Source organism: Rutilus rutilus, assembly GCF_951802725.1.
Source record: "Rutilus rutilus genome assembly, chromosome: 2".
Lineage (NCBI taxonomy): Eukaryota > Metazoa > Chordata > Actinopteri > Cypriniformes > Leuciscidae > Rutilus > Rutilus rutilus.
The window spans coordinates 62,298,415-62,323,770 of NC_140210.1; the positions used below are offsets into that span (position 1 = coordinate 62,298,415).

At 48.6% G+C, this 25,356-nt stretch overlaps 2 protein-coding genes and 1 long non-coding RNA gene across 11 annotated transcripts in view; all 3 read left to right on the forward strand.

Moving 5' to 3' along the window:
• The first annotated feature begins 221 nt into the window (after nucleotides 1-221).
• Nucleotides 222-13,237, forward strand: zbtb45 (zinc finger and BTB domain containing 45). 2 transcript variants are annotated; one of them, XR_014626416.1, is made up of 7 exons: nucleotides 222-361; nucleotides 1,477-2,372; nucleotides 2,841-2,960; nucleotides 10,345-10,491; nucleotides 10,560-10,824; nucleotides 11,077-12,408; nucleotides 12,701-13,237. XR_014626416.1 is itself a non-coding variant. In XM_084401566.1 (6 exons), the coding sequence occupies exons 2-6, from the start codon at nucleotides 1,506-1,508 to the stop codon at nucleotides 11,403-11,405; spliced, it is 1,728 nt and encodes a 575-aa protein (XP_084257692.1). In that variant the 5' UTR covers nucleotides 235-361; nucleotides 1,477-1,505; the 3' UTR covers nucleotides 11,406-13,237. The 2 variants fall into 2 exon arrangements, 1 of the variants encoding a protein (XP_084257692.1); XM_084401566.1 differs by having other exon boundaries at nucleotides 235-361; nucleotides 11,077-13,237.
• LOC311285778 lies at nucleotides 2,970-9,970 on the forward strand. 7 transcript variants are annotated; one of them, XR_014626418.1, is made up of 4 exons: nucleotides 2,970-4,722; nucleotides 4,983-7,114; nucleotides 8,517-8,880; nucleotides 9,349-9,970. It is a non-coding gene; the product is annotated as an uncharacterized lncRNA (long non-coding RNA). The 7 variants fall into 7 exon arrangements; XR_014626419.1 differs by having other exon boundaries at nucleotides 4,983-6,854; nucleotides 7,063-7,114; nucleotides 8,517-9,970; XR_014626417.1 differs by having other exon boundaries at nucleotides 8,517-9,970.
• An 831-nt stretch (nucleotides 13,238-14,068) lies between the features above and the next one.
• LOC311281252 (acyl-CoA dehydrogenase family member 11) overlaps nucleotides 14,069-25,356 on the forward strand; it is a 24,292-nt gene continuing 13,004 nt past the window's right edge. Inside the window, exons 1-5 of one of the 2 annotated variants that reach the window (XM_084394046.1) lie at nucleotides 14,069-14,212; nucleotides 14,971-15,435; nucleotides 19,829-19,928; nucleotides 21,442-21,553; nucleotides 21,742-21,884. In XM_084394046.1, the coding sequence (XP_084250172.1) occupies nucleotides 14,978-15,435; nucleotides 19,829-19,928; nucleotides 21,442-21,553; nucleotides 21,742-21,884 (813 nt within the window). In that variant the 5' untranslated portion in view covers nucleotides 14,069-14,212; nucleotides 14,971-14,977. The remainder of the gene's footprint in view (nucleotides 14,213-14,970; nucleotides 15,436-19,828; nucleotides 19,929-21,441; nucleotides 21,554-21,741; nucleotides 21,885-25,356) is intronic. The other variant, XM_084394047.1, reaches the window with a different exon arrangement.

Genomic DNA, 25,356 nt, shown 5'->3' on the forward strand with positions numbered 1-25,356 from the left:
TTGACGGGTTGCCATATGATATACAAGGCTTTTATTTTGACGGGCTGCTACGTGATGTTGGAGGCTTTTATTTTGACGGGCTGCTATATGATATTCAAGGCTTTTATTTTGGCGGGTTGCCATATGATATACAAGGCTTTTATTTTGACGGGCTGCTACGTGATGTTGGAGGCTTTTATTTTGACGGGCTGCTATATGATATTCAAGGCTTTTATTTTGGCGGGTTGCTCGCGGATATCGGGGCCCGTGAGCGCAGAGAAGCTTCGGTCGGTCGCGAATCTTCGCAAATCAAACCGAGATCGATATTAAAGCAGTAATGATCGCGCAGCAGCGTGTTAGTGCACTTTAAACACATCTGCAGGTGAGCGTGTGACCGTCCGTATCAGCTCTATAGATGTCAGTGTAAATAATAAACACGTTGAGCAGAAGTGAGCATAATGATCCATTCTGCATTAATATAGTGTTAATTACACGTGACAGCCTGTAGACATTGAGTTTCAGTCTCAGGAGTTTTAATGATAAGTGATCCTGAAGACGTGTGTGTGTGTGTGCGTGTCAAGTCAAGTCACCTTTATTTATATAGCGCTTTATACAACAAATTGTGTGTTTTTATAATTATTTATTTTATATTTAAAGGTGCAGTCTGTTACTTTTTTGTGTTAAAAATGTACACAATTTAAATAATAAGTGAGTACAGCATGAATCCATTGTACAAGCCGAGTTTTTGTCTTATCCTGAATCACTACAGTACACCTATAATAAGTGTTTATATTGGGACTATTTTAGACCGGTCGGGTCGTACCGCTGCGGAGGAACACGGTATCTGCGTGACGTGTCATATACATAAACACAGAGAAGTAGCTCCAGCTAATGTTCTTTCGCGAGACGCATTCAGTTCTTTTTATTAACCGCTAGAGCGGCTGCAGCATTAATGATAGATAATCAGGGTTTGACATTTACTTTTTCACTCACCGGCCAATTTGGCTTAAATACATTTTTAAGTGACTGGCCATTCAGAACTTCTACTAGTCAAAAAAAAATATATATATATTTTTTTGCTTTGATGTACTGGAGGACCCCCTCGAAAACGAGATGTCTCATCTCAAGAGGTTAATCCTCGCAATAAAGATATGTTAAATAATATATATATATATAATAAAATTTGGATTTCATACATTAATTTATTATTCAAACAAGATCCTGTAATCCAGCCATCTCCTGCCTTCCGCTTTCATCCTCATCCTTTTCTCCAAAAACATGTTTAGGTGGACAGTACAAAGAACATCAAAAACAAAGGATGGTGGAAAATAATAATGTCTTTTCTGTTCACCAAATGCTTTTTAATCTCCGCTATTGCTTCAATGCAAATGAACAAGCATGTTTACCCGCGCGTGGCGGCTTGGCGGGTGTTAATTTCAAACCTTGTATATAATATTATTTCTGAATGTGTTATTGGTGTTATTTGAATGTGTTTAGAGTCACAGTGAGTCGGGTCGGGTCGGGTCATGGCGTCGGGTCCAGAGGCCGTCCACTACATCCACCTCCACAACTCCAGCCAGTCGGTTCTGGAAGCCCTGAGATCCCAGCGGCGTAAAGGCCTGTTCTGCGACGTCACGGTGCGCATCCACGACGCCTCGCTGCGGGCCCACGCCTGCGTGCTAGCGGCCGGGAGCCCCTTCTTCCAGGACAAGCTCCTGCTGGGCCACTCGGAGATCTCGGTGCCGCCGCTGGTGCCGGCGGAGACGGTGCGGCAGCTCGTGGACTTCATGTACAGCGGCTCGCTAGTCGTGCTACACTCGCAGGCGCTCTGCATCCTCACCGCCGCCTCCATCCTGCAGATCAAGACCGTCATCGACGAGTGCACGCAGATCATCTCGCAGCGGCGCGGGGCCGGGGCCTCTGGTGGGGGGGCGGGGCCTAAGCAGGAGGAGGGCGGGGCCGACGGAAAGGGGCGGGAGAGCGCGGCGCTGACGGGCTACGGCTACGACTGCGGCTCGGACATGGCGGCCGCTCTGGGAGGCGGAGCTCAGTCGGAGGGTGGCGGTCTGGAAGGGGGCGGAGTCGCCGCTCTAATGCCACTCGGTGAGTTAGAAGGTGGGGCCATGTGTAGAGGGGAGGGGCTTGGTGTAGCAGGGGGCGGGGCCATGCTGAAGCCCTCGAGCTGCTCGCAGGAGATCAGCTACATGTTGAGCGCGGAGCGTGGCGCAGCGAACGAGCGTGGGCAGATGGCGGAGGAGTACGGCGGCGTGGCTGAGGAGCTGGTGAGCGGCGTGGAGCGCTTCAGCGAAGACGACGAGAGAGACGCACACGACGCCGACAGAGACAGACAGACCGCGCACACGCGCAAACAGAGGCAGCCGCTGAGACTGCAGGTAATTCTACGCTCACTTTTGTCAAACAGAGATTAGCATTGGCTCTGATGCGTGTGTGTTGGTGCAGGTGCTAAACAGAGATTAGCATTAGCTGTGATGTGTGTGTTGTGCAGGTGCTAAACAGAGATTAGCATTAGCTGTGATGTGTGTGTTGTGCAGGTGCTAAATGGAGATTAGCATTAGTTAGAGAAATAGAGATTAGCAGAGATTAGCATTAGCTGTGATGTGTGTGTGCAGGTGTTAAACAGAGATTAGCATTAGCTGTGATGTGTGTGTTGGTGCAGGTGCTAAATGGAGATTAGCATTAGCTAGAGAAATAGAGATTAGCATGAGTGTGTTAGATTAGCAGAGATTAGCAGTAGCTGTGATGTGTGTGTGCAGGTGCTAAACAGATTAGCATTAGCTGTGATGAGTGTGTGTTAGATTAGCAGAGATTAGCATAAGATGTGATGCGTGTGTGTTGTGCAGGTGCTGGGCGGCGAGCAGGTGGTGGTGAAGAACGAGGGCGTGCAGGAAGGGGAGGGGCTGTTTGAGATGGATGAGAGAGGAAACGCATCACACGGCTCACACCAGCCCAGCTACGCACAGGTAACACACACACACTGTAACACGCGGCTCACACCAGCCCAGCTACGCACAGGTAACACACACACACTGTAACACGCGGCTCACACCAGCCCAGCTACGCACAGGTAACACACACACACTGTGACACGCGGCTCACACCAGCCCAGCTACGCACAGGTAACACACACACACTGTGACACGCGGCTCACACCAGCCCAGCTACGCACAGGTAACACACACACACTGTGACACGCGGCTCACACCAGCCCAGCTACGCACAGGTAACACACACACACTGTAACACGCGGCTCACACCAGCCCAGCTACGCACAGGTAACACACACACACTGTAACACGCGGCTCACACCAGCCCAGCTACGCACAGGTAACACACACACACTGTAACACGCGGCTCACACCAGCCCAGCTACGCACAGGTAACACACACACACTGTGACACGCGGCTCACACCAGCCCAGCTACGCACAGGTAACACACACACACTGTGACACGCGGCTCACACCAGCCCAGCTACGCACAGGTAACACACACACACTGTGACACGCGGCTCACACCAGCCCAGCTACGCACAGGTAACACACACACACTGTGACACGCGGCTCACACCAGCCCAGCTACGCACAGGTAACACACACACACTGTGACACGCGGCTCACACCAGCCCAGCTACGCACAGGTAACACACACACACTGTGACACGCGGCTCACACCAGCCCAGCTACGCACAGGTAACACACACACACTGTGACACGCGGCTCACACCAGCCCAGCTACGCACAGGTAACACACACACACACACACTGTGACACGCGGCTCACACCAGCCCAGCTATGCACAGGTAACACACACACACACTGTAACACGCGGCTCACACCAGCCCAGCTACGCACAGGTAACACACACACACACACACTGTGACACGCGGCTCACACCAGCCCAGCTACGCACAGGTAACACACACACACTGTAACACGCGGCTCACACCAGCCCAGCTACGCACAGGTAACACACACACACTGTAACACGCGGCTCACACCAGCCCAGCTACGCACAGGTAACACACACACACTGTGACACGCGGCTCACACCAGCCCAGCTACGCACAGGTAACACACACACACTGTGACACGCGGCTCACACCAGCCCAGCTACGCACAGGTAACACACACACACACACACTGTGACACGCGGCTCACACCAGCCCAGCTACGCACAGGTAACACACACACACACTGTAACACGCGGCTCACACCAGCCCAGCTACGCACAGGTAACACACACACACACACACTGTGACACGCGGCTCACACCAGCCCAGCTACGCACAGGTAACACACACACACTGTAACACGCGGCTCACACCAGCCCAGCTACGCACAGGTAACACACACACACTGTGACACACGGCTCACACCAGCTCAGCTACGCACAGGTAACACACACACACACACACTGTGACACGCGGCTCACACCAGCTCAGCTACGCACAGGTAACACACACACACACACTGTGACACGCGGCTCACACCAGCCCAGCTACACACAGGTAACACACACACACTGTGACACGCGGCTCACACCAGCCCAGCTACGCACAGGTAACACACACACACACACTGTGACACACGGCTCACACCAGCTCAGCTACGCACAGGTAACACACACACACACACTGTGACACACGGCTCACACCAGCCCAGCTACGCACAGGTAACACACACACACTGTGACACACGGCTCACACCAGCCCAGCTACGCACAGGTAACACACACACACTGTGACACGCGGCTCACACCAGCTCAGCTACGCACAGGTAACACACACACACTGTGACACGCGGCTCACACCAGCTCAGCTACGCACAGGTAACGCACACACACTGTGACACGCGGCTCACACCAGCTCAGCTACACACAGGTAACACACACACACTGTGACACGCGGCTCACACCAGCTCAGCTACGCACAGGTAACACACACACACTGTGACACGCGGCTCACACCAGCTCAGCTACGCACAGGTAACACACACACACTATGACACGCGGCTCACACCAGCCCAGCTACGCACAGGTAACACACACACACTGTGACACGCGGCTCACACCAGCCCAGCTACGCACAGGTAACGCACACACACTGTGACACGCGGCTCACACCAGCCCAGCTACGCACAGGTAACACACACACACTGTGACACGCGGCTCACACCAGCCCAGCTACGCACAGGTAACACACACACACTGTGACACGCGGCTCACACCAGCCCAGCTACGCACAGGTAACACACACACACTGTGACACGCGGCTCACACCAGCCCAGCTACGCACAGGTAACACACACACACTGTGACACGCGGCTCACACCAGCCCAGCTACGCACAGGTAACACACACACACTGTGACACGCGGCTCACACCAGCCCAGCTACGCACAGGTAACACACACACACTGTGACACGCGGCTCACACCAGCCCAGCTACGCACAGGTAACACACACACACTGTGACACGCGGCTCACACCAGCCCAGCTACGCACAGGTAACACACACACACTGTGACACGCGGCTCACACCAGCCCAGCTACGCACAGGTAACACACACACACTGTGACACGCGGCTCACACCAGCCCAGCTACGCACAGGTAACACACACACACTGTGACACGCGGCTCACACCAGCCCAGCTACGCACAGGTAACGCACACACACTGTGACACGCGGCTCACACCAGCCCAGCTACGCACAGGTAACACACACACACTGTAACACGCGGCTCACACCAGCCCAGCTACGCACAGGTAACACACACACACTATGACACGCGGCTCACACCAGCCCAGCTACGCACAGGTAACACACACACACTGTGACACACGGCTCACACCAGCCCAGCTACGCACAGGTAACACACACACACTATGACACGCGGCTCACACCAGCCCAGCTACGCACAGGTAACACACACACACTATGACACGCGGCTCACACCAGCCCAGCTACGCACAGGTAACACACACACACTGTGACACACGGCTCACACCAGCCCAGCTACGCACAGGTAACACACACACACTATGACACGCGGCTCACACCAGCCCAGCTACGCACAGGTAACACACACACACTATGACACGCGGCTCACACCAGCCCAGCTACGCACAGGTAACACACACACACTGTGACACGCGGCTCACACCAGCTCAGCTACACACAGGTAACACACACACACTATGACACGCGGCTCACACCAGCCCAGCTACGCACAGGTAACACACACACACTGTGACACACGGCTCACACCAGCCCAGCTACGCACAGGTAACACACACACACTATGACACGCGGCTCACACCAGCCCAGCTACGCACAGGTAACACACACACACTGTGACACGCGGCTCACACCAGCCCAGCTACGCACAGGTAACACACACACACTGTGACACGCGGCTCACACCAGCCCAGCTACGCACAGGTAACACACACACACTATGACACGCGGCTCACACCAGCCCAGCTACGCACAGGTAACACACACACACTGTGACACGCGGCTCACACCAGCTCAGCTACACACAGGTAACACACACACACTATGACACGCGGCTCACACCAGCCCAGCTACGCACAGGTAACACACACACACTGTGACACGCGGCTCACACCAGCCCAGCTACGCACAGGTAACACACACACACTGTGACACGCGGCTCACACCAGCCCAGCTACGCACAGGTAACACACACACACTGTGACACGCGGCTCACACCAGCCCAGCTACGCACAGGTAACACACACACACTGTGACACGCGGCTCACACCAGCCCAGCTACGCACAGGTAACACACACACACTGTGACACACGGCTCACACCAGCCCAGCTACGCACAGGTAACACACACACACTATGACACGCGGCTCACACCAGCCCAGCTACGCACAGGTAACACACACACACTGTGACACGCGGCTCACACCAGCCCAGCTACGCACAGGTAACACACACACACTGTGACACGCGGCTCACACCAGCTCAGCTACACACAGGTAACACACACACACTATGACACGCGGCTCACACCAGCCCAGCTACGCACAGGTAACACACACACACTGTAACACGCGGCTCACACCAGCCCAGCTACGCACAGGTAACACACACACTGTAACACGCGGCTCACACCAGCCCAGCTACGCACAGGTAACACACACACACTGTGACACGCGGCTCACACCAGCCCAGCTACGCACAGGTAACACACACACACTGTGACACGCGGCTCACACCAGCCCAGCTACGCACAGGTAACACACACACACTGTGACACGCGGCTCACACCAGCTCAGCTACGCACAGGTAACGCACACACACTGTGACACGCGGCTCACACCAGCTCAGCTACACACAGGTAACACACACACACTATGACACGCGGCTCACACCAGCCCAGCTACGCACAGGTAACACACACACACTGTGACACGCGGCTCACACCAGCTCAGCTACGCACAGGTAACACACACACACTGTGACACGCGGCTCACACCAGCCCAGCTACGCACAGGTAACACACACACACTGTGACACGCGGCTCACACCAGCCCAGCTACGCACAGGTAACACACACACACTGTGACACGCGGCTCACACCAGCTCAGCTACGCACAGGTAACACACACACACTGTGACACGCGGCTCACACCAGCTCAGCTACGCACAGGTAACACACACACACTGTGACACGCGGCTCACACCAGCCCAGCTACGCACAGGTAACACACACACACTGTGACACGCGGCTCACACCAGCCCAGCTACGCACAGGTAACACACACACACTGTGACACGCGGCTCACACCAGCCCAGCTACGCACAGGTAACACACACACACTGTGACACGCGGCTCACACCAGCTCAGCTACGCACAGGTAACGCACACACACTGTGACACGCGGCTCACACCAGCTCAGCTACACACAGGTAACACACACACACTGTGACACGCGGCTCACACCAGCTCAGCTACGCACAGGTAACACACACACACTGTGACACGCGGCTCACACCAGCTCAGCTACGCACAGGTAACACACACACACTGTGACACGCGGCTCACACCAGCCCAGCTACGCACAGGTAACACACACACACTGTGACACGCGGCTCACACCAGCCCAGCTACGCACAGGTAACACACACACACTGTGACACGCGGCTCACACCAGCCCAGCTACGCACAGGTAACACACACACACTGTGACACGCGGCTCACACCAGCTCAGCTACGCACAGGTAACACACACACACTGTGACACGCGGCTCACACCAGCTCAGCTACGCACAGGTAACACACACACACTGTGACACGCGGCTCACACCAGCCCAGCTACGCACAGGTAACACACACACACTGTGACACGCGGCTCACACCAGCTCAGCTACGCACAGGTAACGCACACACACTGTGACACGCGGCTCACACCAGCTCAGCTACACACAGGTAACACACACACACTGTGACACGCGGCTCACACCAGCTCAGCTACGCACAGGTAACACACACACACTGTAACACGCGGCTCACACCAGCCCAGCTACACACAGGTAACACACACACACTGTGACACGCGGCTCACACCAGCTCAGCTACGCACAGGTAACACACACACACTGTGACACGCGGCTCACACCAGCCCAGCTACGCACAGGTAACACACACACACTGTGACACGCGGCTCACACCAGCTCAGCTACGCACAGGTAACGCACACACACTGTGACACGCGGCTCACACCAGCTCAGCTACACACAGGTAACACACACACACTGTGACACGCGGCTCACACCAGCTCAGCTACACACAGGTAACACACACACACTATGACACGCGGCTCACACCAGCCCAGCTACGCACAGGTAACACACACACACTGTAACACGCGGCTCACACCAGCCCAGCTACGCACAGGTAACACACACACACTGTAACACGCGGCTCACACCAGCCCAGCTACGCACAGGTAACACACACACACTGTAACACGCGGCTCACACCAGCCCAGCTACGCACAGGTAACACACACACACTGTAACACGCGGCTCACACCAGCCCAGCTACGCACAGGTAACACACACACACTGTGACACGCGGCTCACACCAGCCCAGCTACGCACAGGTAACACACACACACTGTAACACGCGGCTCACACCAGCCCAGCTACGCACAGGTAACACACACACACTGTAACACGCGGCTCACACCAGCCCAGCTACGCACAGGTAACACACACACACTGTGACACGCGGCTCACACCAGCCCAGCTACGCACAGGTAACACACACACACTGTAACACGCGGCTCACACCAGCCCAGCTACGCACAGGTAACACACACACACTGTGACACGCGGCTCACACCAGCTCAGCTACGCACAGGTAACACACACACACTGTGACACGCGGCTCACACCAGCCCAGCTACGCACAGGTAACGCACACACACTGTGACACGCGGCTCACACCAGCCCAGCTACGCACAGGTAACGCACACACACTGTGACACGCGGCTCACACCAGCCCAGCTACGCACAGGTAACACACACACACTGTAACACGCGGCTCACACCAGCCCAGCTACGCACAGGTAACACACACACACTGTAACACGCGGCTCACACCAGCCCAGCTACGCACAGGTAACACACACACACTGTGACACGCGGCTCACACCAGCTCAGCTACGCACAGGTAACACACACACACTGTGACACGCGGCTCACACCAGCCCAGCTACGCACAGGTAACACACACACACTGTAACACGCGGCTCACACCAGCCCAGCTACGCACAGGTAACACACACACACTGTAACACGCGGCTCACACCAGCCCAGCTACGCACAGGTAACACACACACACTGTGACACGCGGCTCACACCAGCTCAGCTACGCACAGGTAACACACACACACTGTGACACGCGGCTCACACCAGCTCAGCTACGCACAGGTAACGCACACACACTGTGACACGCGGCTCACACCAGCCCAGCTACGCACAGGTAACGCACACACACTGTGACACGCGGCTCACACCAGCCCAGCTACGCACAGGTAACACACACACTGTAACACGCGGCTCACACCAGCCCAGCTACGCACAGGTAACACACACACACTGTGACACGCGGCTCACACCAGCCCAGCTACGCACAGGTAACACACACACACTGTGACACGCGGCTCACACCAGCTCAGCTACGCACAGGTAACACACACACACACACTGTGACACGCGGCTCACACCAGCTCAGCTACGCACAGGTAACGCACACACACTGTGACACACGGCGGCAGCAACTAGCGTGTTTGTGTGTTTCAGGGCGGGTTCTACGAGGACTCCGGCGTGTTCCCGGGCGGCTTCTGGTCTCAGGCGGATCCGCAGGCGTCTCTGGGCTCGAACCCGCGCGGCCGAGTCAACAAACCGCTCTCGCCGCCGCCACCGGCCTCGCAGAATCTCGGCAGCCAGGTCTGACCCGCCGCTAGTCGTGTAACGCGTCACCGCCGCTCTGCTAACGCACGTCTCCCTGTCCTCAGATGCTGTTCCAGTTTCCTGCCAGCGAATCACAGAGCCAGTCCTTCTTCGTGGGCGGACCCATGGTGATTGACGGCTTGGCTGATTCGTGCCAGCAGGCCCCACCCCCTGCCCCTCTGACCCCGGCTCCGCCCCCCTCCACCCCAGCATGCATTGCAGGTCCGAGCTTTGCGCCGCAGGGCTCCGAGACGTCCTTCGACTGCAGCCACTGCGGGAAGTCGCTGCGCTCGCGCAAGAACTACAGCAAGCACATGTTCATACACTCCGGTACGCACACATGCATCAGATATGTTGAACGGCAGCCTCATTTACATGTTACTCTACAGAGCTCAGTGACACCAAGTCCCGCTCACTCCAAGAACTATAACGATAAAGATCATGTTAAAGATTAGCAGATATGGTCGCACTGTAGAGCCCTGTATATACATATAAACACATTTAGACCACATAACATAGTGATTGCTATCAGGATGATACATTCAGCCAGTATAACGTGTGTGTGTGTGTGTGTGTGTGCAGGCCAGAAGCCGCACCAGTGCAGCATCTGCTGGCGCTCGTTCTCGCTGCGGGACTACCTGCTGAAGCACATGGTGGTGCACACGGGTGTGCGGGCCTTCCAGTGCTCCGTCTGCAGCAAACGCTTCACGCAGAAGAGCTCTCTGAACGTGCACATGCGCACGCACCGCGTGGAGCGCACCTTCACCTGCGCCGTGTGCCAGCGCGCCTTCACCCACCGCACGCTGCTGGAGAGACACGCCCTGCAGCACCAGCACACGCCCAGCAAACCCAGCAATCACACCAGTCACCTGGAGCAGGGCGGGGCCGGCGGGCCGGGGGGAGCCTCCTAGACGCTTCAGCGGACCGTTCACACACACACACATGAAGATCAGCCCGTGATTTACTCGCCCTCAAGCCATCCTAGGTGTGTATGACAATCTTCTCCTAGACGAATACAATCAGAGTTTTGTAAAAAATGTCCTGGATCTTCCAATGGCAGTGAATGGCTCTATATTTTTTGAAGTCCATGAAAAGTGCATCTATCCATGATAAAAGTGCATCTGTCCATCATAAAAGTGCATCTGTCCATCATAAAAGTGCATCTGTCCATCATTAAAGTGCATCTGTCCATCATAAAAGTGCATCTGTCCATCATTAAAGTGCATCTGTCCATCATAAAAGTGCATCCGTCCATCATAAAAGTGCATATATCCATCATAAAAGTGCATCTGTCCATCATAAAAGTGCATCTGTCCATCATAAAAGTGCATCTGTCCATCATAAAAGTGCATATATCCATCATAAAAGTGCATCTGTCCATCATAAAAGTGCATCTGTCCATCATAAAAGTGCATCTGTCCATCATAAAAGTGCATATATCCATCATAAAAGTGCATCTGTCCATCATAAAAGTGCATCTGTCCATCATAAAAGTGCATCTGTCCATCATAAAAGTGCATCTGTCCATCATAAAAGTGCATCTATCCATCATAAAGTGCTCCACAGGCTCCGGGGGTTAATAAAGGCCTTCTGAAGTGAAGCGATGCTGCATTCGTGTATGAAAAATATCCAGATTTAAAACTTAATCAACTAAAATAACTATCTTCCGGCAGACGACCATTCACTGCCATTATAAAGCTTGGAAGATCCAGGACATGTTTTAATATAACTCTGACTGTGTTCGTCTGAGAGAAGAATGTCATATACACCTAGGATGCCTTGAGGGTGAGTAAATCTGGGCTAATGTTTTTGGGTGAACTATCCCTTTAAAGGAACACGCCGACTTTTGGGACTTTATCTTATTCTCCGTATCCCCCAGAGTTAGATGAGTCCACACACACCCTTCTCATCTCTGTGCGTGCCGTAACTCTGTCTGACGCACCCACCGCTAGCCTAGCTTAGCACAAAGACTGGAGGTAAACGGCTCCAGCTAGCATACTGCTCCCAATGAGTGACAAGATAACGCCAACATTTTCCTATTTACATGTTGTGATTTATATAGTCACTGCGTGTACAAATAACAAGGTCACATGAGACACAGCCATCTTCCAACCGTACACACACTGGGAACTATATTCTCAGAAGGCGAAGCACTGCTACTTCTGCGGAGCCGTTTACCTCCAGTCTTTGTGCTAAGCTAGGCTAGCGGTGGGTGCGTCAGGCACGCACGGAGATGAGAAGGGTGTTTGTGGATTCATCTAACTCTGGGGGATACGGGGAATAAGCTAAAGTCCCAAAAGTCGCCGTGTTCCTTTAACTCGCTCGCTCACTCCTCACACTCACAACAACCCAAAAAACCTCATGAAACACACAAACCTCATGGAGCGACTCACACTAAACGCAGTCCTGCACGACGGGACTAACGTCTGTGTCAGTGTTTTACGTCTGTAATCTGTTTCTTACGTGTTTTCATGGACTCATCAGAAACCACAATGACCTCAGGACCTGAAGAGACTTCAGAGCAGATTTATTACCTCCATTTTTTAATTTCAACATCAACCTCCATTTTTACATTTTTTTATCAAGTATATGCTTAAATGCTATTTTTATGGTGATTATGATATGCTTGGCTTCTGTGCCGCGGGGATCGTGGGATCTCATTATTCTACTCGCTTTGGTTCTGGTATCTAGCATGTGCTCGCTTTACGCTGCATGAGTCTGCATTAAACGCATTGTGACGTTTCACCGCCTGCGACTCCTTTCTTTATAGATAAATCCCCGGATCATTTGTGTCATGAAGACTGGTTGGAGAACAAAGACCTTTAGTGTCAAGGTTATTCTGCAAATAGCTGTAAATAATAATGTATGGCAGCTTGTTTATGCCACATATTAAAAAATAATTAAAAACTGAATTCCTTTCTCAGAATTCTACATTTACATCTCGGAATTCAGTTTTTTCCGCCACTGATTGAGTGATTGAGACTTTTCTTCTCGCAATTCCCTGCTTGTATCTCTCAATTCTGACTTCTTACAGCTCAGAATAAATACAAAAAAGTCTGAATTGTGAGATAAAAAGCAAATTTTACTCCGTGGCGAAAACGGGCTTAATTCTGGATCTATGATTCCTGCAATCTTAAAAATAAAGCATCTTTGTTGGCGAATGTCTGATTCCATGAAGAACCTTTATCATCCATGGAATCGTTCTGTTCCACAAATGATTCTTTGAGGTTCATTAAACTATTCAAATAAAAGGAATCTTCCGCTTCATATTTCGAGATTCATCTCTTTTCATTTACAATATGACTGCACTCAATCAGTAAGCAGGACTAACGTTATTCCTCTGATTTAATCTACTACTAGTGTTTATTTCAGTTACGTAAAACAGTCATTATAACAGCGTTACCCTTCTGAAATAAGTTCATCCAGACCTCTTGAAGAGCTCTGGACTGAACGGACTCTTCGCTAAACTTCTTTCTCAGTGACATTAAACAGATAAAGTACATAAACTGAGTCTGTAGTGTGCTTGTGTCGACTGAGCCCGCAGTAGATCAACAGCGCATGCGCCGTCACTCGCGTCTAAAAGAATCGACTCCTTTAGTGAATCGCCGTGGATTCAGTCGCTGGTCTCCGTTTGAAAGAATCAACTCCTTAAATGACTTGAGTCAGTCCAGTCTTCAGTTTGTTTGTCCCGTTTGGAAACTCGGAACGCGAACGGTCGGTGAGCTGCTCAAATCTGCCAGAAGTAACAGAGAAACAGAGCTTAAAATCTGCTTAAAATCTGCTCAAATACAGCTCTGATGTCGCTGAGAGTACTTGGTGCTTTAGAGTTGCCTGTTGTCAGCGCTTTTTTGTGTATTTTTGCTGTGTTTTTAAAGTGATTTTTCTGTATAAAGAGCAGGATGAGAAGTGACGGATGAACGTTCAGAGAAAGAGAAATTAAACAGCGGAAGGCTTCATGTTAGTGGGTGAAAGTTCACAGCTTTACTTGCGCAATCAAATGATTCAATGAGTCGAACGAGCAAACAGTTTTAGAGGAACGATTCAAATGTATATAGTATATAGTACATATATATTAGATGACTAACAATAAATGTGTTTTTAACATATTACAAATTAAAATAAACAAAACAATTTAATAACATATTTAACAGTTTGCAAAAATAAAAACTTAATTTAACTTCACAGATGCTAAATGATTTCCAAATAATACTTTAAATTGGTATAGTATACAATTTAAATTAGTATAAATAGTTTATACCGTGTAAAATATATAGCTGCCTTTTAAGTTTCAGGATCATATTTGGGGATCCATGGCCTGTAAGACTGAAAATCCCTGATGTAGATGATAAGATGACCTTTGACCTGTAGGAATAGCTGGTTGCTTTAGTAATGTGTGCTTGACCCTTTCCTGAGAATGTTTATGTAGTTTGTGCTCAGACAGTGTGTGTGTATGTGTGTGTGTATGTGTTTCTACAGCCTCAGCATGGCAGTTCGTGTGTGTTGCCATGGTAACCGCGTGGCTCTGCACATGCTCAGTAGGAGCGTGTCCCACCGTAGTGTGTCGGTCGAGACCCTCAGTGAGCTGGACTCACACACACACTCTCCATTTTCCCGCTCTGCCATCGGGACGTTCTTCCAGGAGCGGCCCCTGCTCACCAACCCGTTTACCCAGGATGCACTGCTGCGAGCGTACCTGCAGCGCCACCTGCCTGTGCGGGGGGTGCAGGAGGAGCTGATGCGTTTCGGGGAGCGTGTGGTGTGTGAGGTGGAGGCTCTGGGCCGCCAGTGCGAGCTCAACCCGCCGGCCCTGCAGCGCTACGACCCCTGGGGCCGACGCCTCGACCGCATCCTCACCTGCGACGCCTGGGCACACCTGAGGCGCATCTCCGCGCACGAGGGCCTGGTGGCCGCCGCGTACGAGCGCACCTACGGGGAGTGGAGGTCAGAGGTCACTGCGGCACTGCCTACGTTTACATGCACTACTTCTGTTTCAGTCGGAAACGCTAGGAAACAGTAGGGTTACGCTAAACATGTGATCGGGTCGATGTGCGCGTTTATATCACAAGCTTCAAATCTGAATATATTTTTTGACATGCGCACACTGCTCAAATATACAGAGTTTCCTGATGTCTGCGCATAATAACCATTCTCCTACAGTTCTTTATTTGTTTTAAACAGCAGACTTAATATTTATCCATTTCTGGTCATAAGTTGGAGATAATGAGCGTATGAGTCGTTGTGCCGCTGCTAATATTGATCACACAGTAAAAATGGCCAAAACCAGTGGTGTGTGGATGAGCGTCTGAAGCAGCACTGGCCGTTGTCCTGCTCCACTTCACACACGCAGAAGAGGAGGATTATAGGAGGACGAGACACTCGTTTATACCACACTTTATTCAACAGGAACAACAGCTCGTTCAGCGCGTCACACGTCATTACACTATTTCTACATCATTACGCTATTACTTCTATTTCATTACGCCATTTCTACATCATTACACTATTACTTCTACGTCATTACGCTATTTCTACGCCATTGCGCTATTTCTACGTCATCACGCTATTTCTACGCCATTACGCTATTTCTACATCATTACGCCATTTCTACATCATTACCCTATTTCTACATCATTACGCTATTACTTCTACGTCATTACGCTATTACTTCTACGTCATTACGCTATTTCTACATCATTACGCTATTTCTACGTCATTACGCTATTTCTATATCATTACCCTATTTCTACGTAATTACGCTATTTCTATATCATTACCCTATTTCTACGCCATTACGCTATTTCTATGCCATTACGCTATTTCTACATCATTACCCTATTTCTACGCCATTACGCTATTTCTACATCATTACCCTATTTCTACGTCATTACGCTATTTCTACATCATTACGCTATTTCTACATCATTACCCTATTTCTACGTCATTACCCTATTTCTACGCCATTACGCTATTTCTACATCATTACGCTATTTCTACGCCATTACGCTATTTCTACATCATTACCCTATTTCTACGTCATTACCCTATTTCTACATCATTACCCTATTTCTACGTCATTACCCTATTTCTACGCCATTACGCTATTTCTACATCATTACGCTATTTCTACGCCATTACGCTATTTCTACATCATTACCCTATTTCTACGTCATTACCCTATTTCTACGCCATTACGCTATTTCTACATCATTACGCTATTTCTACGCCATTACGCTATTTCTACATCATTACCCTATTTCTACGTCATTACCCTATTTCTACGCCATTACGCTATTTCTACATCATTACGCTATTTCTACGCCATTACGCTATTTCTACATCATTACCCTATTTCTACGCCATTACGCTATTTCTACATCATTACCCTATTTCTACGTCATTACCCTATTTCTACGCCATTACGCTATTTCTACATCATTACGCTATTTCTACGCCATTACGCTATTTCTACATCATTACCCTATTTCTACGCCATTACGCTATTTCTACATCATTACCCTATTTCTACGTCATTACGCTATTTCTACGCCATTACGCTATTTCTACATCATTACGCTATTTCTACATCATTACGCTATTTCTACGCCATTACGCTATTTCTACATCATTACCCTATTTCTACATCATTACGCTATTTCTAAATCATTACGCTATTACTTCTACGTCATTACGCTATTTCTACGCCATTACGCTATTTCTACGTCATCACGCTATTTCTACGCCATTGCGCTATTTCTACGTCATCACGCTATTTCTACGCCATTACGCTATTTCTACATCATTACGCCATTTCTACATCATTACCCTATTTCTACATCATTACGCTATTACTTCTACGTCATTACGCTATTACTTCTACGTCATTACGCTATTTCTACATCATTACGCTATTTCTACGTCATTACGCTATTTCTATATCATTACCCTATTTCTACGTAATTACGCTATTTCTATATCATTACCCTATTTCTACGCCATTACGCTATTTCTATGCCATTACGCTATTTCTACATCATTACCCTATTTCTACGCCATTACGCTATTTCTACATCATTACCCTATTTCTACGTCATTACGCTATTTCTACATCATTACGCTATTTCTACATCATTTCGCTATTTCTACGTCATTACGCTATTTCTACGCCATTACGCTATTTCTACATCATTACCCTATTTCTACATCATTACCCTATTTCTACGCCATTACGCTATTTCTACGCCATTACGCTATTTCTACATCATTACCCTATTTCTACGCCATTACGCTATTTCTACATCATTACCCTATTTCTACGTCATTACGCTATTTCTACGCCATTACGCTATTTCTACATCATTACCCTATTTCTACATCATTACGCTATTTCTACGCCATTACGCTATTTCTATATCATTACCCTATTTCTACGCCATTACGCTATTTCTATGCCATTACGCTATTTCTACATCATTACCCTATTTCTACGCCATTACGCTATTTCTACATCATTACCCTATTTCTACGTCATTACGCTATTTCTACGCCATTACGCTATTTCTACATCATTACGCTATTTCTACGTCATTACGCTATTTCTACGCCATTACGCTATTTCTACATCATTACCCTATTTCTACATCATTACGCTATTTCTAAATCATTACGCTATTACTTCTACGTCATTACGCTATTTCTACGCCATTACGCTATTTCTACGTCATCACGCTATTTCTACGCCATTACGCTATTTCTACATCATTACGCTATTTCTACATCATTTCGCTATTTCTACGTCATTACGCTATTTCTACGCCATTACGCTATTTCTACATCATTACCCTATTTCTACATCATTACCCTATTTCTACGCCATTACGCTATTTCTACGCCATTACGCTATTTCTACATCATTACCCTATTTCTACGCCATTACGCTATTTCTACATCATTACCCCATTTCTACGTCATTACGCTATTTCTACGCCATTACGCTATTTCTACATCATTACCCTATTTCTACATCATTACGCTATTTCTACATCATTACGCTATTTCTACGTCATTACGCTATTTCTACGTCATTACGCTATTTCTACGTCACTACGCTATTTCTACACCACTACGCTATTTCTATATCATTACCCTATTTCTACACCATTACACTATTTCTATGCCATTACGCTATTTCTACGCCATTACGCTATTTCTACATCGTTACCCTATTTCTACGCCATTACGCTATTTCTACGCCATTACGCTATTTCTACATCTTTACGCTATTTCTACGCCATTACGCTATTTCTACATCATTACGCTATTTCTACATGATTACGTTATTTCTACATCATTACCCTATTTCTACGGCATTACGCTATTTCTACATCATTACCCTATTTCTACGCCATTACGCTATTTCTACATCATTACGCTATTTCTACGTCATTACGCTATTTCTACGCCATTACGCTATTTCTACATCGTTACCCTATTACGCTATTTCTACATCATTGCGCTATTTCTACGCCATTACGCTATTTCTACGCCATTACGCTATTTCTACATCATTACCCTATTTCTACATCATTACGCTATTTCTACATGATTACGTTATTTCTACATCATTACCCTATTTCTACGGCATTACGCTATTTCTACATCATTACCCTATTTCTACGCCATTACGCTATTTCTACATCATTACGCTATTTCTACGTCATTACGCTATTTCTACGCCATTACGCTATTTCTACATCGTTACCCTATTACGCTATTTCTACATCATTGCGCTATTTCTACGCCATTACGCTATTTCTACGCCATTACGCTATTTCTACATCATTACCCTATTTCTACGCCATTACGCTATTTCTACATCATTACGCTATTTCTACGTCATTACGCTATTTCTACGCCATTACGCTATTTCTACATCGTTACCCTATTTTTACGCCATTGCGCTATTTCTACATCATTACGCTATTTCTACATCATTACGCTATTTCTACGTCATTACGCTATTTCTACCTCATTGCACATGCGCAGTCCTTTACGTTTCGGTTTTCATTCCGATCAAGTGTTCACATGTTCTCTTGATCGGATTAGAAAAGGAATAAGCCACTCCTTTAAATCGGATCAAAATTTAATTCAGATCGAGCTCAATCGGATCGATTAAGGCGTTTACATGAAGGCTTTTCGGTCCGCTTGAGCCGTCAATCCCATTACTAACGGAGTATTTGGTTGCATATAAACTTAGGCACTGAGTATTCCTCACATCCCACTGGCAGTTTCACTAGAGTGTGTGTGTGTGTGTGTGTGTGTGTGTGTGTGTGTGCAGTCGTGTGTTTCAGATGAGTAAGATGTACCTGTTTGCTCCGTCGGCTGGACTCTACACCTGCCCGCTGGCCATGACGGACGGAGCTGCTAAAGTCATCGAGGTAAAGCACTCCATACTGTATATATACTATATAATGTGCACTTTCTGGACAAGAGTATGGAAACACCTGACCTCTACACCAACAGCGACTGTAAGACATTCTGAGCAAACAGACTCTGAGTGAAACCCACTCCACAAAGCTCCCGCCGCACAGGTTTTGTGCTGATGTTACCTGACCATTACACCAACAGGGACCGTCTTATGACATCATTTCCCTTTCCGGTCTGCGATTACTAATGTGTGAGGCCTAATTCTGTGGAAGTAGATGCAGAGAGAGTGAAGGCTGGTGTTATTTTTAGATGTGAGCTGTGCTCTGTGGTGGCGATCTCTGACACCCGTCAGGAAGCAGTTTTTCCACCCTAGTTTGCGAACCCTTCCTCGCCGTAGGCACCTTTGTGAGTGCTGGAGTCTAGAGAGCCTGTTTTTCCTCGGGTTCGACTGAAGAGCAGAACCCTCCTCCTGAGTCGGGTCTTGAAGCAGGGTCCTCCAGTTCCTGGAATGAGCTCTTTCGGTCTTGAGTACACGACACGAAGTGGGTTTTTCGCCCCAGTTTGCGAACCCTTCTTTGTCGTAAGGCACCTTCGGGAGTGCTGGAGTTTTGAGATCCTACAAAGATTTGTTTCTGAGTGGTCGCAGCCTGCACTCAGCATGCTCCCCTTGGCACACCTTTGGAATAAAAGCGCCATTGACTAGTACATTTTTTTAAATGTTGAAATGTTTTCACATTTATGCATGCATTGGTTATAATACCGGGCCCTAAGCTCTGCTTGTGAGGTATGCAGCCGGGGTTAGGCTGGTGTGTACTATCTAGGGCAGGGAATGGTGACTCCGGATCTAGCTCTGTGGAGTCATTGACATTATGTCAGCGGTTACGGCACTCAGGTATTTGTTCCCAAAATGCCCTAGGATGCAGTGCAAGTTCCCATTAGAAAGGGAACGTCTCTGTTACAATTGTAAGCTTGGTTCCATGAGAAGGGAATGAGACACTGCTTCAGGTATGCTTGCCCACGTCTCCTTCAGACCTAATAAGCTGTAGACGTGTTCTACAGGCCCTGTTATACTCTGGTTGCACTGGTAGTGCCGTCATAGGCTGTCGCCGGGCAGTGTTATTGAGGCGTTTACACACACGCTTCAGACACCGGTCACACTGTTCCCCAGAGCAGCCTAGAGCGCAGTGCAAGTTCCTCTTCTCAGGGAACTAGGGTTACATTTGTAACGGAGACGTTTTCCAGATGTTTAATTTTGAGTAATTTTGTCATGTGCATTTGTCATTTTTTTAAGAATTGCTATTTAGGTTTAATTTATTTTTATTCAGCTCAAGTTTTAAGAACTGTTGAACGGAGACATAAACTAATGAACATGGAGAATGAGACACTGGTGTTCTCAGCACTGTCAAAATAAAAGTCCTGCTTCTGATATATCAGCCATGTCTTTGAGATGAGCTTCACCGAAGAGTGTGTGTTTGTGTTTGTGTGTGTGCGCGAGCACGCGTGTGTGTGTCTGCGTGTGTGTAGACTTTAGGTATGCAGGCCAGAAAAGCGTTTGAGCGTCTGACCACACGTGATGACAAGAGATTCTGGACTTCAGGACAGTGGATGACTGAGAGGAGAGGAGGATCTGACGTCTGTGAGACATACACTCACTCACTCACTCACTCACTCAATCACACACACACACACACACACACACACACTCACACGCATTCTCTCACACACACAAACACACATGCGTCCTCACACACAGACACACACACTCACACATGTTTGTGATACAGTCACTCATCAGTCTCTGATGTGATGCTGTTGTTGTCATAGCGAGCGGTACGGAGACGGTTGCCAAGCGACAGCAGGACGGATGGTTCAAGCTGTATGGCTTTAAATGGTTCACGTCGGCGACAGATGCTGATATGACGCTCACGCTGGCCCGGGTCACAGATGAACATGGACGCACTACACCGGTACCGACACTCACACACACACACACATGTGACTGATATAGAGTTCAGTTCATTGTTGTTTGTGTTGGGCTAAAACGATGTCAACAGCATCTGTACGTCAAAAACCTTCATAAAAGAAACACAGATAAACGTTTAAGTACAGAACGCTGCTTTATACTTTTATAGGTTTATAGTATTTATGTTATAATAACTGTTTATCATGACTATATTGCTTATACAAATTTAAGAATGTTGATGCTATTGTACTAATATACATATATATCTACACTATATTGCCAGAAGTATTGGGACACCCCTCCAAATCATTGAATTCAGGTGTTCCAATCACTTAAATGGGCACAGTTGTATAAACTCAAACATTAGCCATGCAGACGTCTGTGAAAGAATGTGTCTCTCTCAGGAGCTCAGTGAACTCAAGCGTGGGACCATGATCGGTTGGCACCTGTGCAATAAGTCCATTTGTGAAATTTCCTCACTACTAAATATTCCACGGTCAACTGTTAGTGGAATTATAACAAAGTGGAAGCAATTGGGCAAAAATCACAGCAGGGTAAAGAGTGAGATGCAGTGGTGTAAGGCATGGGATGCAGTGAAGTAAAGCGTGGGATTCAGTGGTGTAAAGCGTGGGATGCAGTGGTGTAAAGCGTGGGATGCAGTGGTGTAAAGCGTGGGATGCAGTGGTGTAAGGTGTGGGATGCAGTGGAGTAAAGCGTGGGATGCAGTGGAGTAAGGTGTGGGATTCAGTGGTGTAAAGCGTGGGATGCAGTGGTGTAAAGCGTGGGATGCAGTGGTGTAAGGCGTGGGATGCAGTGGTGTAAAGCGTGGGATGCAGTGGAGTAAAGCGTGGGATGCAGTGGTGTAAAGTGTGGGATGCAGTGGAGTAAAGCGTGGGATGCAGTGGAGTAAGGCGTGGGATGCAGTGGTGTAAAGCGTGGGATGCAGTGGTGTAAGGTGTGGGATGCAGTGGTGTAAAGTCATTCCTAATGTATTGACTACTCTCAGGATGGAAGGACCATTTCACCCAGTATAAAAAAAAGTGTTTCTGAACAGGATTACCTACCCTAGCTTTAAATATCCCCAAAATATCCCCAACTGAGCAAGCCAAAGGCAACAGTGGCAAGGAACCGAAAAACTCCATCAGGTGACCCAATGGAGAAAAAAAAACCTTGGGAGAACCCAGGCTCAGTCGGGGGCCAGTTCTCCTCTGGCATTTATAAACTAGAGGCCGGATTGTAATTTGAACTGTAAGATTAAAAATATTATATGAATGCCTGGCTGAAGAGATGCGACTTTAATCTAGTTTTAAACTGGGAGTCTGAGCAACGAACAGTATCAGGAAGGCTATTCCAGAGTTTTGGGGCTAAATGTGAAAATGCTCTCCCTCCTTTGGTGGTTCTGGATATCCTAGGTATGACCAAAAGCCTTGAATTTAGTGATCTTAAAGAGCGCGATGGATTATAGGGCGATAGAAGATCCGTTAAATAGACTGGAGCTAAACCGTTTAGGGCTTTATAAGTCAGTAGCAATACCTTGTAATTAATACGGAACTTTATAGGTAACCAATGCAGTGATGATAAAATCGGTGTTATATGATCATATTTTCTTGATCTAGTAAGAACTCTAGCGGCGGCATTTTGGACTAACTGTAGCTTGTTTATTGAGGATGCAGGACAACCGGCTAATAAAGCATTACAGTAATCTAGTCTCGAGGTCATGAATGCATGAACTAACTTTTCTGCATCAGAAACTGATAGCATATTACGTAGCTTAGCAATGTTTCTAAGGTGGAAAAAGGCTGTTTTTGTAACATATGAAATATGATTTTCGAAAGACAGGTTGCAATCGAGTATAACACCCAGGTCTTTTAGAGGATAAAGTAACAGGACATCCTACGATGTTAAAGTTGTATTGTGAAAGGTTTTGTGGGCGGTTTTTTGAACCGATGATTAGTACCTCTGTTTTGTCTGGATTTAATAAAAGAAAATTACTCGTCATCCGATCTTTTATATCTTTAACACACTCTGTCAATTTGGATAAATTAGCGTTTTCATCTGGCCGTGATGAAATATATATTTGAGCGTGGGATGCAGTGGTGTAAAGCGTGGGATGCAGTGGTGTAAGGCGTAGGATGCAGTGGTGTAAAGCATGGGATGCAGTGGTGTAAGGCGTGGGATGCAGTGGTGTAAGGCGTGGGATGCAGTGAAGTAAAGCTTGGGATGCAGTAGAGTAAAGCATGGGATGCAGTGGTGTAAGGCGTGGGATGCAGTGGAGTAAATCGTGGGATGCAGTGGAGTAAAGCGTGGGATGCAGTGGAGTAAAGCGTGGGATGCAGTGGTGTAAAGCGTGGGATGCAGTGGTGTAAGGTGTGGGATGCAGTGAAGTAAAGCGTGGGATGCAGTGGAGTAATGCGTGAGATGCAGTGGAGTAAAGCGTGAGATGCAGTGGTGTAAAGCGTGAAGTGGTGTAAAGCGTGAGATGCAGTGGAGTAAAGCGTGGGATGCAGTGGTGTAAAGCGTGGGATGCAGTGGAGTAAAGCGTGAGATGCAGTGGAGTAAAGCGTGGGATGCAGTGGAGTAAAGCGTGAGATGCAGTGGAGTAAAGCGTGGGATGCAGTGGTGTAAGGTGTGGGATGCAGTGGAGTAAAGCGTGGGATGCAGTGGAGTAAAGCGTGAGATGCAGTGGAGTAAAGCGTGGGATGCAGTGGCGTAAAGCATGGGATGCAGTGGTGTAAAGTGTGGGATGCAGTGGTGTAAAGCATGGGATGCAGTGGTGTAAAGCGTGGGATGCAGTGGTGTAAAGCGTGAAGTGGTGTAAAGCGTGAGATGCAGTGGAGTAAAGCATGGGATGCAGTGGTGTAAAGCGTGGGATGCAGTGGAGTAAAGCGTGGGATGCAGTGGTGTAAAGCGTGGGATGCAGTGGCGTAAAGCATGGGATGCAGTGGTGTAAAGTGTGGGATGCAGTGGTGTAAAGCATGGGATGCAGTGGTGTAAAGCGTGGGATGCAGTGGTGTAAAGCGTGGGATGCAGTGGTGTAAAGCATGGGATGCAGTGGAGTAAAGCGTGGGATGCAGTGGTGTAAAGCGTGGGATGCAGTGGCGTAAAGCATGGGATGCAGTGGTGTAAAGTGTGGGATGCAGTGGTGTAAAGCATGGGATGCAGTGGTGTAAAGCATGGGATGCAGTGGTGTAAAGCATGGGATGCAGTGGTGTAAAGCGTGAGATGCAGTGGAGTAAAGCGTGGGATGCAGTGGTGTAAAGCGTGGGATGCAGTGGAGTAAAGCGTGAGATGCAGTGGAGTAAAGCGTGGGATGCAGTGGAGTAAAGCGTGAGATGCAGTGGAGTAAAGCGTGAGATGCAGTGGAGTAAAGCGTGGGATGCAGTGGAGTAAAGCGTGAGATGCAGTGGAGTAAAGCGTGGGATGCAGTGGTGTAAAGCGTGAGATGCAGTGGAGTAAAGCGTGAGATGCAGTGGAGT

What these genes read in the sequence shown, in the direction of transcription:
- zbtb45 (XM_084401566.1), top strand. Translation starts at nt 1,506, where the DNA reads ATGGCGTCGGGTCCAGAGGCCGTCCACTACATCCACCTCCACAACTCC. An exon ending in GGCAGCCGCTGAGACTGCAG is followed by an intron (nt 2,373 to 2,840) that starts GTAATTCTACGC and finishes TGTGTTGTGCAG; the next exon opens with GTGCTGGGCGGCGAGCAGGT. An exon ending in GCACATGTTCATACACTCCG is followed by an intron (nt 10,825 to 11,076) that starts GTACGCACACAT and finishes GTGTGTGTGCAG; the next exon opens with GCCAGAAGCCGCACCAGTGC.